General features: G+C 33.1%; 1 protein-coding gene and 1 pseudogene across 1 annotated transcript; one reads left to right on the top strand and one right to left on the bottom strand.

Annotated features, from left to right (window-relative positions):
* On the top strand, window positions 1,242-5,894 carry LOC104739723 (phosphatidylinositol 4-phosphate 5-kinase 7). The gene is made up of 10 exons (XM_010460161.2): window positions 1,242-1,397; window positions 1,930-2,043; window positions 2,145-3,218; window positions 3,527-3,694; window positions 3,863-4,028; window positions 4,240-4,350; window positions 4,443-4,630; window positions 4,849-5,003; window positions 5,218-5,383; window positions 5,463-5,894. Exons 2-10 carry the CDS (start codon window positions 2,033-2,035, stop codon window positions 5,740-5,742), a joined length of 2,319 nt encoding a protein of 772 aa, XP_010458463.1. The 5' UTR covers window positions 1,242-1,397; window positions 1,930-2,032; the 3' UTR covers window positions 5,743-5,894.
* LOC104743225 lies at window positions 6,367-7,609 on the bottom strand (annotated as a pseudogene).

Raw genomic sequence — 12,651 nt, 5'->3', positions numbered from 1 at the left:
TTGTTACTATACACGTTTTCTCGAGAGTTTGGAGTAAGTCAACTTCAGAAATGCTTAAGTTTTTTTGTTCCCAATAAATCTTTAGGTGCGAAAGTCATGATAAGAAAATAATTAATTTCAACGTAAGAATTCGTACATATTGTAAAACTGATCGATATTGGTTGACCTAATTGTGCAACTTTTCTAACATTTGAAAATAGTTTGTTGAATTTTTACGGAAAAATGGTTGAACTGATACACTTTACATTATTCAATAACTACACAAACGCACACAAAAAGCTTTTATGCGACCGAGAGCCCTGTGGGTTAATTGGCTTGGCCACTCAACATGTTTCAAAAGTTTAAATATCGATTTTGCTTCTTTTTTTTTTTTTGGGCGAACAATCTCGATTTTGCTTAAGATCAGAGGATTTATATCTGTTTTGTCCTATACAATTTATGTCAACTGTAAACATGTAAAAAAAATATACTGTGAAATGAATAAAAATATCTAATTATACATATACTATATTTGTAAGACATTAGCTATGGATCGGAGAAGAAGATGAGCTAGCTACACATACATGTCTTTAGGAAAAGAAACATGATCGAGCTAGACGTGTGTTATATGGGATTAATAATCAAATGAAGGTTGCATTAAAATAAGGATGGATTATGGATTGTGTCACTCCTGGATGATATGACAGTCTGACAATCTTATACGATAATTATAGATGATCCCGACTCATTCTTGTTTGTTTTGGGTTTAAAACTAATGATTATTGGGTTGACTGTAATCAGATAACATAAATTTGGCTGGTAAAGTTAACAATTTATTTTTGCGATTATTTTATATTTGCATGAAAAAAATATAAGTTAGATACTAATTTATGGATCTCCTCATCTCTCTACAATATCATATCATAAAGTAATATGCAAGATCATAAAAAAAAAAAAGTTTAGTTGGAGAGATTAGACAACGGAGTAAGATGTGACTGATGGCGTACAATTTAAGTTTAAGAATTAGATTCGAAAACAAAAAGAAAGCATTTAGCCAAGTTTTCATATGCTCTTTTAATAAGAGTATCGTATTTCACATGACTCTAAAATAACATTATGTATCCATTTTTTTTTTTTTTTTGCCGTCAAGTCCATAATTATTATCAACCAATCAGTATGTAATAAAATAATATTATTAAAAAAAAAAAAAAAAAAAGGTCTAAAACAAAATTCGCTAGAAAAAGAAAGGCGTTTGAATGGAACCTTGGGTGCATGGGGAGACTAACACTAATAAAAATATATGTATTTTACAATTCAAAGAATAAATTCTCTCAACCGAACAAAGCTTTGGTTCAATCTTTAAGTGTTTTCTTCTTCTCTTTCTCTTCTTCGATTTCACATACAAGCTCAACATCTGGGTAAGTTAGTTAGTTTCTATCCTCCTGCGAGAACCCGGGTCCAATCTATTTTTTTTAATTCAGCGAAATCTATGAAATTTGTTACTTGTAAACGTCATGGTCTGAGATTCTTACTTCTTCGATTTCATTTACTCAATTAGCTTATTTAAGTTTTTGTATGATTACTTTTCGCTTAGGAATGCTTTGGTACCGAGTACTGGTTTTGCTCTGTCTGTGACTTCTTCCAGGGTTTAGTATATCGATGAGCAGTCATTATCTGGGGAAGAAATTCTAGTTTAGATTTACACAAATTTCTATTGCTTCAACCTAATTTTAGCTGACTTTGAAGTTTATTTCCCAGTCAAATTGGTTTTGAGAGGGATTTGAGTTGATGTAAATGTCCAGGGAAACCTCATTTTGTTCATCATTGTCTGAAATTTTTTGAATTTGGATTTGTACAGTGCTAAATAGAAAGGGCATATCGATTGGTGATGATGAATTGAGTTGAAACATGTGTTGTCTGCTTGCAATTTTTGATCTTGGTTTTTCTCAGCTTTATGCAGAGAGAGTCTGTCATTTGCACAAGAAGACGGCTTAAACATCATATGTAAGTCATAAACTATGTTCTAGGATCACCACAAGCTTAATTAGCCCAGATGGATTTCAGGTTTGCTTTTTTTCCAATTGTTCATGAATCTTCCTTTTATTTTGTATTTTTTTCTTTTAGCTTGTTTTTAAAGTATAAGATACTTTGTCTATCCTTTTTAGGTCTGGAGATAGAGAATTCCCAAATGGTGATTTCTATTCTGGTGAAGTCAAAGGATTACTTCCTAATGGGAAGGGAAAGTATGTTTGGTCAGATGGGACTATCTATGAGGGAGACTGGGATCAAGGCAAAATCTCTGGTAAAGGGAAGCTTTTTTGGTCATCTGGAGCCAAATACGAGGGAGATTTCTCTGGTGGTTACCTTCATGGCTATGGCACCATGACCTCACCTGATGACTCTGTCTATAGTGGAACCTGGAGAATGAATGTAAGGCATGGCCTTGGCAGGAAAGAGTACTGTAACTCTGATCTATATGACGGTTCTTGGAAAGAAGGGTTACAAGATGGGCGTGGTAGTTATTCTTGGACTAATGGAAATAGGTACATTGGGAGTTGGAAAAAGGGTAAGATGTGTGAGAGAGGAGTTATGAGATGGGCAAATGGTGATCTTTACGACGGTTTCTGGTTAAACGGCTTTAGACATGGCTCTGGCGTTTATAAGTTTGCTGATGGATGTTTGTATTATGGGACCTGGTCCCGAGGTCTTAAAGACGGCAAGGGGGTCTTTTATCCTGCTGGAAGTAAACAACCATCTCTGAAGAAGTGGTGTCGCTCTCTTGAATATGATGACACTGGAAAGTTTGTACTTTCTCGTAGTGCATCAGTAAATGTTGAGGAGCTAAGGAGTTCAAACACTGTGACAAGAAGTCTTTCTGTGGAAACTTCAGCTGGTGAAATGGCGAAACATTCAGGTAGAATATCAGATAGGTACACGGACGATATTTGGAGGTCCTGTGATCCTCCAAGAGACTTTACAACATGTCATGTGCCGTTATCTAAGTCTGCACGGTTTTCTGGCTCTGGCCAAAGCGAGGGACAAGATAAAAACCGTATTGTTTACGAAAGGGAATACATGCAAGGAATTTTGATTAGAGAAACTATTATGAGTTCTGTTGACAGGTCACACAAAATTAAACCTCCACTTCGTCCTAAAGAAGTCAGGGCCCGGTCTTTACTGACCTTTCTAAGGGGGGAACACAACTATTATCTCATGGTAAATCTCCAACTTGGCATCAGGTAAACGAAATCAACACTCTAAGCTTATGACCAACATATGTTAAAATATTATTCTTTGTTAAACATATCAAGCTGGAGAGCTCTGCTATAGACTATGATTGTTGGAACTACAATATTTTCGCGGTCTTACAAATGGCACATTATATGTATTCGTTTCTGCTATATGGCTTGATTTTAGACTCACATTCACATACAGACAAAGACGCAACCTGTTTGCATATGATGGCATCATAGATATACTGCATACTTTACAAAGATTAGATATATTTAGTTCTTCCTCTAACACAATAATCTTTTGACGTTCACAGGTATACTGTTGGAAAAATTACACCAGTTCCTAGGCGAGAAGTGCGTGCTTCAGACTTTGGTAAGAACGCCAGAACAAAAATGTTCTTCCCTAGAGACGGCTCCAACTTTACACCTCCACACAAATCTATCGACTTCTCTTGGAAAGACTATTGTCCTATGGTTTTCAGGTAAAACAGTTTTCTTAAGGCAAATACCAAAGAAGTTTATGTAGAATTAGAGTAAATAATCTATCAATGTGTATATTATTTTTGGAGATTGGTCTCAAGTTATGAAACAAGTAGTTATCTGCTCTTTAAATTAATAAACTGTGTGCCTTTTTCGATGGAATGTTTCAGGAATTTGAGGGAGATGTTCAAATTAGATGCTGCAGAGTATATGATGTCTATTTGTGGTGATGATGGCCTGACAGAAATTTCTTCTCCCGGGAAAAGTGGCAGTATCTTCTACCTTTCTCATGACGACAGATTTGTGATCAAGACATTAAAAAAATCTGAGTTGCAGGTTTGAACTTACTGACAAAGCGTTAATTTTACTATTTCTTGTCTTCACCAATAATAGTGGTTTAAGGTGATATTGTAAGCCCTTCTTAGTATGTCACAGAAACAATTTCTTAGTATATTGCTAAACTCTTAAGTTTGTGGTGGTAACGTTCTAAATGTCAGTATTACAGAAACTGAGGACTAAAATCATCCAGCTCTTTTTTGCTTTCTAGGTTCTACTCAGAATGTTGCCTAAGTACTATGAACATGTAGGGTACCATGAAAACACACTTATAACCAAATTCTTTGGTGTTCACAGAATAACACTCAAGTGGGGGAAAAAGGTAAGAACTTCTCTGGTCACAGTTATTGCTTAAATTTCATTGTGTTTCCATTTTGCTTTTTAGCATGAGATTTGTTTGCGGTCTTTTGATAGGTACGTTTTGTGGTCATGGGGAATATGTTCTGCACAGAATTGAAAATTCATCGTCGTTATGATCTTAAGGGTTCATCTCAAGGGAGATTTACTGAGAAGACTAAAATTCAAGAAAAGACCACACTGAAAGATCTTGATCTAGCTTATGAATTTCATATGGACAAGCTGTTACGCGAAGCCCTCTTCAAGTGAGTGCAATAACTTTTACTTTATATCATTTCCGTTGTGAAAGATGTGCTATACTCAGGCTGAATGATACATTGTCGAAGATTTCTTGCAAAGGGAAACCATTAGCTTTTCTGAAATCACTGACAGCTTCTTGGAACACCAAATCCTAAACAGCTTTGTTTTAAATTTGTTAGTTTCTAATTGTTCGTGGAACCTCCTTCTTTTCCCCACATGGCAGGCAAATTTACTTAGACTGCTCGTTCTTGGAATCTCTGAACATCATTGACTACAGTCTTTTACTGGGATTACACTTTAGAGCTCCTGGTCAGCTTAATGATATCCTTGAGCCTCCAAATGCAATGTCAGATCAAGAAAGCGTTTCTTCTGTAGATGGTAGGTGCCAGTGTTTCAAGAGGATACCTTTTGCACATCATATAAAAGTTTTTTTGATGGCTTAGGTAATTTGGCCGTGAGTTTGAATTCTGTCAGTATCCTAACGACAAGCTTTTAAGCCACTTAATGTCTTTATATCGGTGGAAGATTACAGAACTGAGAAGTAAAGAAATGGGGAATGTATAACTTACCTTTGCGCCTTTTATTCTTTCAGTTGGTTTGACTCAGGAACTCTCCATTCCTCCAAAAGGATTGCTTTTGGTTACTCATGAACCCAATTCCGTGAATACTGCCCCGGGTCCTCACATCAGAGGAAGCACACTCAGAGCATTTTCCGTTGGCGAGCAGGAAGTTGATCTTATTCTTCCCGGAACTGCAAGGTTACTCATTTCCTCTTTTGCTTTCTTCATTCGACCCGGTGCTTATAGCTGAACAACGCCACTGGATCTATTGTTTTAGGCTGCGTGTACAATTAGGAGTGAACATGCCGGCCCAAGCTCATCACAAGCTTGTTGAGGACAAGGAAGAGTCGGCGACAATTGAGCTGTTTGAAGTATACGATGTGGTTGTGTACATGGGAATCATAGATATTTTGCAGGAGTATAACACCAAGAAGAAAGTGGAGCATACCTGCAAGTCTTTGCAGTATGATCCGATGACAATATCTGTGACCGAACCTTCGATTTACTCAAAACGCTTTGTTAATTTTCTACACAAGGTATTCCCAGAAGAAAGGTAGGATCAACAATTTTCTTCTAAATGCTTTTTACACATCCTTGATGTACATTGACACTTCAGAAAGCTCATAGTGAAAGTATTTGTAATTTTGATATGATTAAATTTGCTGTAAAATCAATGCGCCTATGAATGACCATACATACCTTAAATCTCTTCTCTGTATCACACATTTTATTAAAATCCTATGACAGAGACTGGTCTGGCTTGGCTACTGTTACGCTTGTAAGAAGCCTGGCAGTCCTTGAACTAAAGGAAGATCAGTCTTTGCTCAATGCCAGTTTTATGACCCATTGAGTCCATTCAACCAACTGAAGCACATACAAGGAGTATCTGCAGTCACCTTCCTCATACCTCCAGTAAGCTGCAAAACCAAAATGCTGGTTTTGCAAATGCATCTCATACGTGGACCTCAAGTGGGAATGTTCCAGTAGCCATCACTACAAACAATCTAACGCTGTCTCTACTACTTCAGCCAGCTAAATTAAAGCTTAATTTATCGTTTAATGAGAGATTTTGAACAAGGAGATGAAAATAGCAAAAACAGATTAGGAATTTGATTAGCAGCAGTAGACAGCGCGGTTTTGTTCAAAAGGACATGAAAATTGAAAGAAAAAAAAAAGACTGAAAGTAAAAAAGGGAGATGCACAAAATTATGGAAATTGAAAGAAACTAGCTAAGCTATCTGCACTAAACTTGGAACATAAGAAGAAGAACAGACAAGTGGGATGCAAAACATGGGCCAAGTATATCCAACTTTGCCAGTCGCGAGATTAGGAGCTTCTCCGATCTTGACAGATTTGAAGTATCCATCTTGGCCAATGATGTAAGCTGTTTGGTAGCGACAGGTCAGGCCAGGTCTATATCTGTCAAGATCAAAAACCACGGCGACTTTGTTCTCCTCGTCAATGAAGAAACTCGCAGCCATAAAGTCAAACCGAAAACCAGTGAGTGGACTCATATCCAGTTTCAAAAACATGATCCACGACACTGCATTGGGGTCGATGTTAGTGGAAACCCAAATGTCCATCTCGTATGGTTCATAGCGCTGGTACAGGATGGAGAGCTGCTCTTCTTTAACACAGGACAGAGTGAGAGTCTCTTCGAAGTAAGAGTGAAAAGGCAGAGGAAGACGCGGCCCAAATCTCTCTGCCGTAAAATCAAAACAGAGTAAAAAGTCTTCAGTCCCTGACGTATCTATATCTTGGGGTCCCTCCTCTTCTTCGTCGAAGATTAGTTTCTCTGTGGCGAAAAACTAAGTGTTTCCCTTGACAGACACGCCACGTTGATAAAACGCTATATCCCAGTCGGAAGTGACATCAAGAACCCTCCATGAATCAAGGCTGAAATCGTAGATTTCGTACCGGAGAATGTGTTTTGCGTCACGGAGGTAATCATCATCCACAAACCTCAAGATTTTGTGGTTACGACTGTTCTTGTCATAACCAAGAGCATACCTGTCCAATCTGTGGAAATCGTGTTGGGGTTGGAACTGGATCCACCTCGTTTGTCCCAAGTAGGGATTCCAGACCAAGACCCTCGTCAAGTGTCTTTGATAACGCATAACAATAAACCATCGCAGTGAAAGATTTTAGATACCTCGATTTGGTCAAGTGTACTTATCTGCTTTATAGATGGTGGCTCGACGACGTTGCGGACTCCTTGGAGATCATATCTCAAGGAACAAACCCTTGAATCCATCATCATGAATCCCAGAAACTGCTTCTCTTTAGCGACAAAAACCCCCTTTTTGGATAAAGTATTCCACGTTTTGTAAACAGATCGCACTGTTTTCAGACATGTCATCGGAACCCTGCAAAGTATCTCAGCTACCATGTTTTCGTCAAGGTCAGACATCCTCGTCATTGTAACAAAACAAACAGGAGCGGCTGTAACCACAATTAAAGACTTGTTTGCTTATACTACTAAACTAGATAAATCTAGCGATTTGTGTCTTTTATTTAATGATGATGGATTTTAAAAAGTTTATTAAAATACTATATTTATAACCCGCATGTTGCGCGAGACTATACTTTTTATTGTTATTAATGTGAATCGTTAAATATAATTATAATTATCAATATTAAAATAAAAATCTGTATGTATGTCAAATTTATTTTATTAAGCGATATATAACTTCTATTTCTTTTAATATTTTTCACAATTAATTCTTTTTTTTCCATCATACTTATATCTACTCTATTTTCACATTTTATTATCTCACTGGTAATATATTGATTATGAAAACATATCATAACTATTTTTCATATTTTTCATATTTTTCATCTTCCAATACTTTTTCTAATCGGTTCAGTGATCATTAATTACTAACATAGATGTAAAAAAATCTTAGAGAATATATCCACCATTTGTCGCGAAGTTTCTTTGACAGTGTTGTACTACACATATATTTTGCTTTATAGTAATGAATCTCATAATTGGACTTGTTTCTATCCATAAACATCATATTATAACTCAAATATTACATTTTATCTTAAATTGTTTGAAAAAAGAAAAATTATGTTCACATATATATATTTTTACTTAAAATATATATAGTCTACTATGTTTCTAATATTTATATAGTGTCTTTTATTTTAATTCTCCTAAATCTACAAAGTCATAAGATTCATCTAACTTTTAAATATGTGTACTTATGCTAAAATATAACTCTTTTTAATTTTAATTAAGAAATTTTACAATCTACCACTACTATTATAATCCCCTATATATTAATAAAAAAGCACTCTCACAAAAAAGCTGAGGTGTTGCGCTCACAGAGCTCTTGTACCAATCTAATAAATACTCTTACTTTTCATTAATATTTACATAAATATGTCATTGAAATATTATAAGCCAATATTTTTTTATTAATTTTAAAAATGAAAGATTTAATCAACTATTAATTAAAAAATGTATTTAATTTATCATTTTTATAACCTATTTACTTATAAAAAGTAAATTATATTTCATAAACAAGAAAAAAAATATTCATTTATTTATCACTTTTATCATTTTTCTCATTGCATTTTTAAACTTAGAATTAATTTAAATTAAATCTATTAGTTTAAAATAGTTTTTAATCTATTTAATGGTATAGTGATATTGATAATAATGTGAAACATAAAATATGTGAATTTTATTTTTAGAAATACAAAAAGATATCAATACACCACCTTAAAATTCTTTTCCAAGTTCAAATATTTCACGGGTGAATTGTATTTTACAGAAAATAAACGCAAATTTGAATAAACGAAAAAAAAATTACTTACATATTTTGTTTTATACAAACAAATCTTAAATCTCAAATAATAATTTTACTAATAATATTTTATTTAAATCGATTTATCCTGCACGTAATGCGGGTTGGTACCTAGTTGTTTTTATTACAAATAACTTTCTCAATTTCTTCTTAGTATTTTTCACTATTCTCTTTTTGGTGTCTGTGATGTTCATAATAAGTTTTCTTCAATATGTTTTATTTCAAGTAGCCTTATACATTTCTCTTAAATATACACATAATTTTAATTTTTGAGCACTTGATTAATATTTTTTCCTTTTTTTTTGGATATACCTTTGTTTAACAAATTTCACCATTTTTCAATTTTGAAAAAGATAGATAATATTGATCATTAATATATATATATATATATATATATATTATTAACTATATTATACTATAATTGAAAATAATAATATATACCAACTTTTAATCTAATTTAACACCAAAAATTGAATAACCTCTTGATTTAAAAAACCTTTAAATTTTTGTGTTTGTTTTTGGGAAAAAAAACTCTTATTTTCTTTATCCTAATAAATGTAAATCTTGAAAGTAATTGTTTTTTCATTAAATATATGATAGCTCTATTTTTCTCCTCTTTCTAGTTTTTTTCAAATATTTACACAATTATTATATATTATGATAAAAATAAGGGGGATTTTCAAAAATACCCCTTTTCCTATGTCACTTTTTAAAAATACCCTTTCATGTTGGTCATTTTCAAAAATACCCCTTTTCGATGAATAAAATCACTAAATTCTAAACCCTAAACTCCAAATACTAAACCCTAACCCCTCAAAACTATATCCTAAAATATAAAATGAGAACCCAAACCTAAAAAAAAATCTAAAAATTAATTTAACACATTAAAATTATGTAAAAGAGGATACAAATGAAAATGTTCAAAAAGAGGGTATTTTTGAAAAGGGGTATCCCAAAAAGGGTATTTTTAACAAATTCTCTAAAAATAACTAATTTTATATTTATGTAATCTATGTTCATATTTTACTTTGATATTTTTTTTGGTTGTATTTTTTTTCATTTCGTTTTTATTTTACATTTTAGTTTAAATTATTGTTTTAATAATAATTAAAATAATTAAAATGAGTGAATTAATTGATGCATTAATTTTAGATTTTATGTACTTTAATTATGTGGATTTATTTATTAAAATTGAAAATAAGAAGTGATGAGGTGGATGAATGAGAAGAGAGAAAAGCTAACTTTATATATATATATATATATATACTGTTATTTAAATGATTTAAAAACCTACTTTAAAAATCTAATGTTAGAATTGATGATTTAAAAATTTACTTTAAAATCCACTATTATTCAAAACAGTTTGTGAATTTGAATTAATCACTTTTATGGATTTGTGATTATCATGAAATAATAATCATTTAATAGTTTAAAATTGGAACATAAGAAGAGCACACAAGTGGGACGCAAAATATGGAGGGAAGTATATCCAACTCTGCCAAGTTTCGCGACATTAGGAGCTTCTCCGATCTTGACAGATTTGAAGTATCCATCTTGGCCAATGATGTAAGCTGTTTGGTAATCAGATGAGAGCTAGCGACCCTTAGCTTCAACATTTACTGATTTGGTTTCAAGGTAACAAACATTACATTACGACTTTGATAAATTGATATATGAGAGCACATCGATTTGGCTGCAATCTTTGATATATAAATCAGTATTAACTCTTTATGTCTGTAAGCTAAAGGGAACAGAGCAAACTCAATAGAAAGACTACAGGAGAGAGTATCAAGGTATGTTTATTCAATAATCAGTATCACATTAATCTACTACTTTCAATTCACATACTCATGATAACAATATGTAGCAGAGGCATAATATCTTTATGATAAAAGAAAATTAAAAAGGTAACATAAATTTTCTAAGTATGTTGTCTCCATCTATCATATGACACTATCATAGTGTACTAATACAAACCGGGGAAAGTCCTGAGTCCTCAGATAGTGTACTAATACAAACCCTGGAAAGTCAGTAGAAAAAATGGAAAGAGTTTGAGTAGTAGATCAGTAGATTTAATAATTCTCGCCAACGTGACAGAGCGAACAGTCTGATTGTTGTAATCGTATTATATACACAATCCACTAACACTAAATTTTGATCTGAAGTATAAACAACGCTATTTAGATTCTTGTACAATCAAATCAAACAATTACAGAATTAATTGTTTCCATAATTGTAATCGCTAAATTAGAGTTTTAATCTCATATTCTATATTTTTGTTACCTAATCAGCCACCGTACAAACATTTTACTGAGATTATTCATTGTGTTGTATCTTCAAAGGTAGATCGCGGAGAGATAAATGTGGATCGCCAAGAATCTTGGATAGATAATTGTGATTGACTTAAAGGGAAGTGTGTGTAACAATCTTCAGATCATTTCATTTTATACTTTGCAAGTAATACTTTTTTGGTCATATTTAGAAACTTTAGTAATAATAATAAGTCACCTGAGAAAATCTTTTTTGTTTTGCAATTACCTTAGACTTCTTTACTAAATAAATAAAATATTTTCTCAACTAGATCTATCATATATGTGATTATCCTCACATAATAATAATTATTAAATAATCTTCAAGATTTTTTTTATACTATTATTTATCTTTGTTACCTAATCAGCAACCGTATAAACTTTTTATTGAGATATGAACTGTACATGGATCAAAGAACTTTATATCATGAATATTATTCATCGTGGTTGTATCTTCAACGGTAGATCATTGAAAATCACGAAGAGATAAATGTGCATAGCCAAGAATCTTGAAGAGTTAATTGTGATTGCGGATTATAAAGGAAGCGTGTGTAACAAATCTTCAGGTTATTTCCTTTTATACTTTGTAAGTGTAATACTTTTTGTTCATATTTTACCCTTTGAGACCTAATTAATAATATAGTCACCTAAGGTTTATTTTTTAATTACCTTATACTGCTTAACTAAAATAGATAAAAATATCAGTAGGAAAGAGTAGTAGATAGATCAATAGAAATAATATTATTCTCACCAAAGTTCCAGGGAGTACAGTTTGATTATTGTAGTCGTTCACACGAAGCCAATTTGCATTGTTGTCAAAGTAATGAGCTGCTCTAATCTTGTAGAGCCCCGTGGTGTTTGGCGGGATGTTCTCCGAGCTTGGGAAAACATCAGGGAATTTCTGAAGCAGTTTGAATAGGAGATGGACTTGCACTGCGTCTAACTAAGCGGCTTCGGACCATCGGAGGATGTTGTTCGATCGTTGTCCTCCTGCACAACAACAACAAAGAGAGAGAGAGACGGGGTTAAACATCAAAGATTCTTGTAATCAGAAGACTTGTAAATCAAGAATAAACACAACCCACAAATATTTAGGGTTTCTTTTTAGATTAAATTCTTGTATCAGAAGAATAAACATCAATCAACTGTTGTAATCAACACACCTACTAATATTTAGGTCTTAATCAGACGTATCTTTAGAGTATCGTCTCCCGGAAACGTGGAGAGATAGAGGATGAGAGATTGAGGGTAATATTTTTCTACGGATTATTATTTGGGATTCTTTTCTCAACATATGGGATTGCCCTCATATAATAATTACTAGTAAATAATCCTCAGGATT

The sequence above is a fragment of the Camelina sativa genome, chromosome 14, assembly GCF_000633955.1.
Source record: "Camelina sativa cultivar DH55 chromosome 14, Cs, whole genome shotgun sequence".
In the NCBI taxonomy this organism is placed as follows: Eukaryota; Viridiplantae; Streptophyta; class Magnoliopsida; order Brassicales; family Brassicaceae; genus Camelina; species Camelina sativa.
Note: the sequence above shows the minus strand (reverse complement) of the source record. Positions and strands in the feature narration are given on the sequence as shown.

Excerpts from the sequence above, each read along its gene's own strand:
- LOC104739723 (XM_010460161.2), top strand. Across the intron at positions 3,695-3,862 it reads TATTGTCCTATGGTTTTCAG|GAATTTGAGGGAGATGTTCA; the intron begins GTAAAACAGTTT and ends GGAATGTTTCAG. Across the intron at positions 4,631-4,848 it reads TTACGCGAAGCCCTCTTCAA|GCAAATTTACTTAGACTGCT; the intron begins GTGAGTGCAATA and ends CCCACATGGCAG.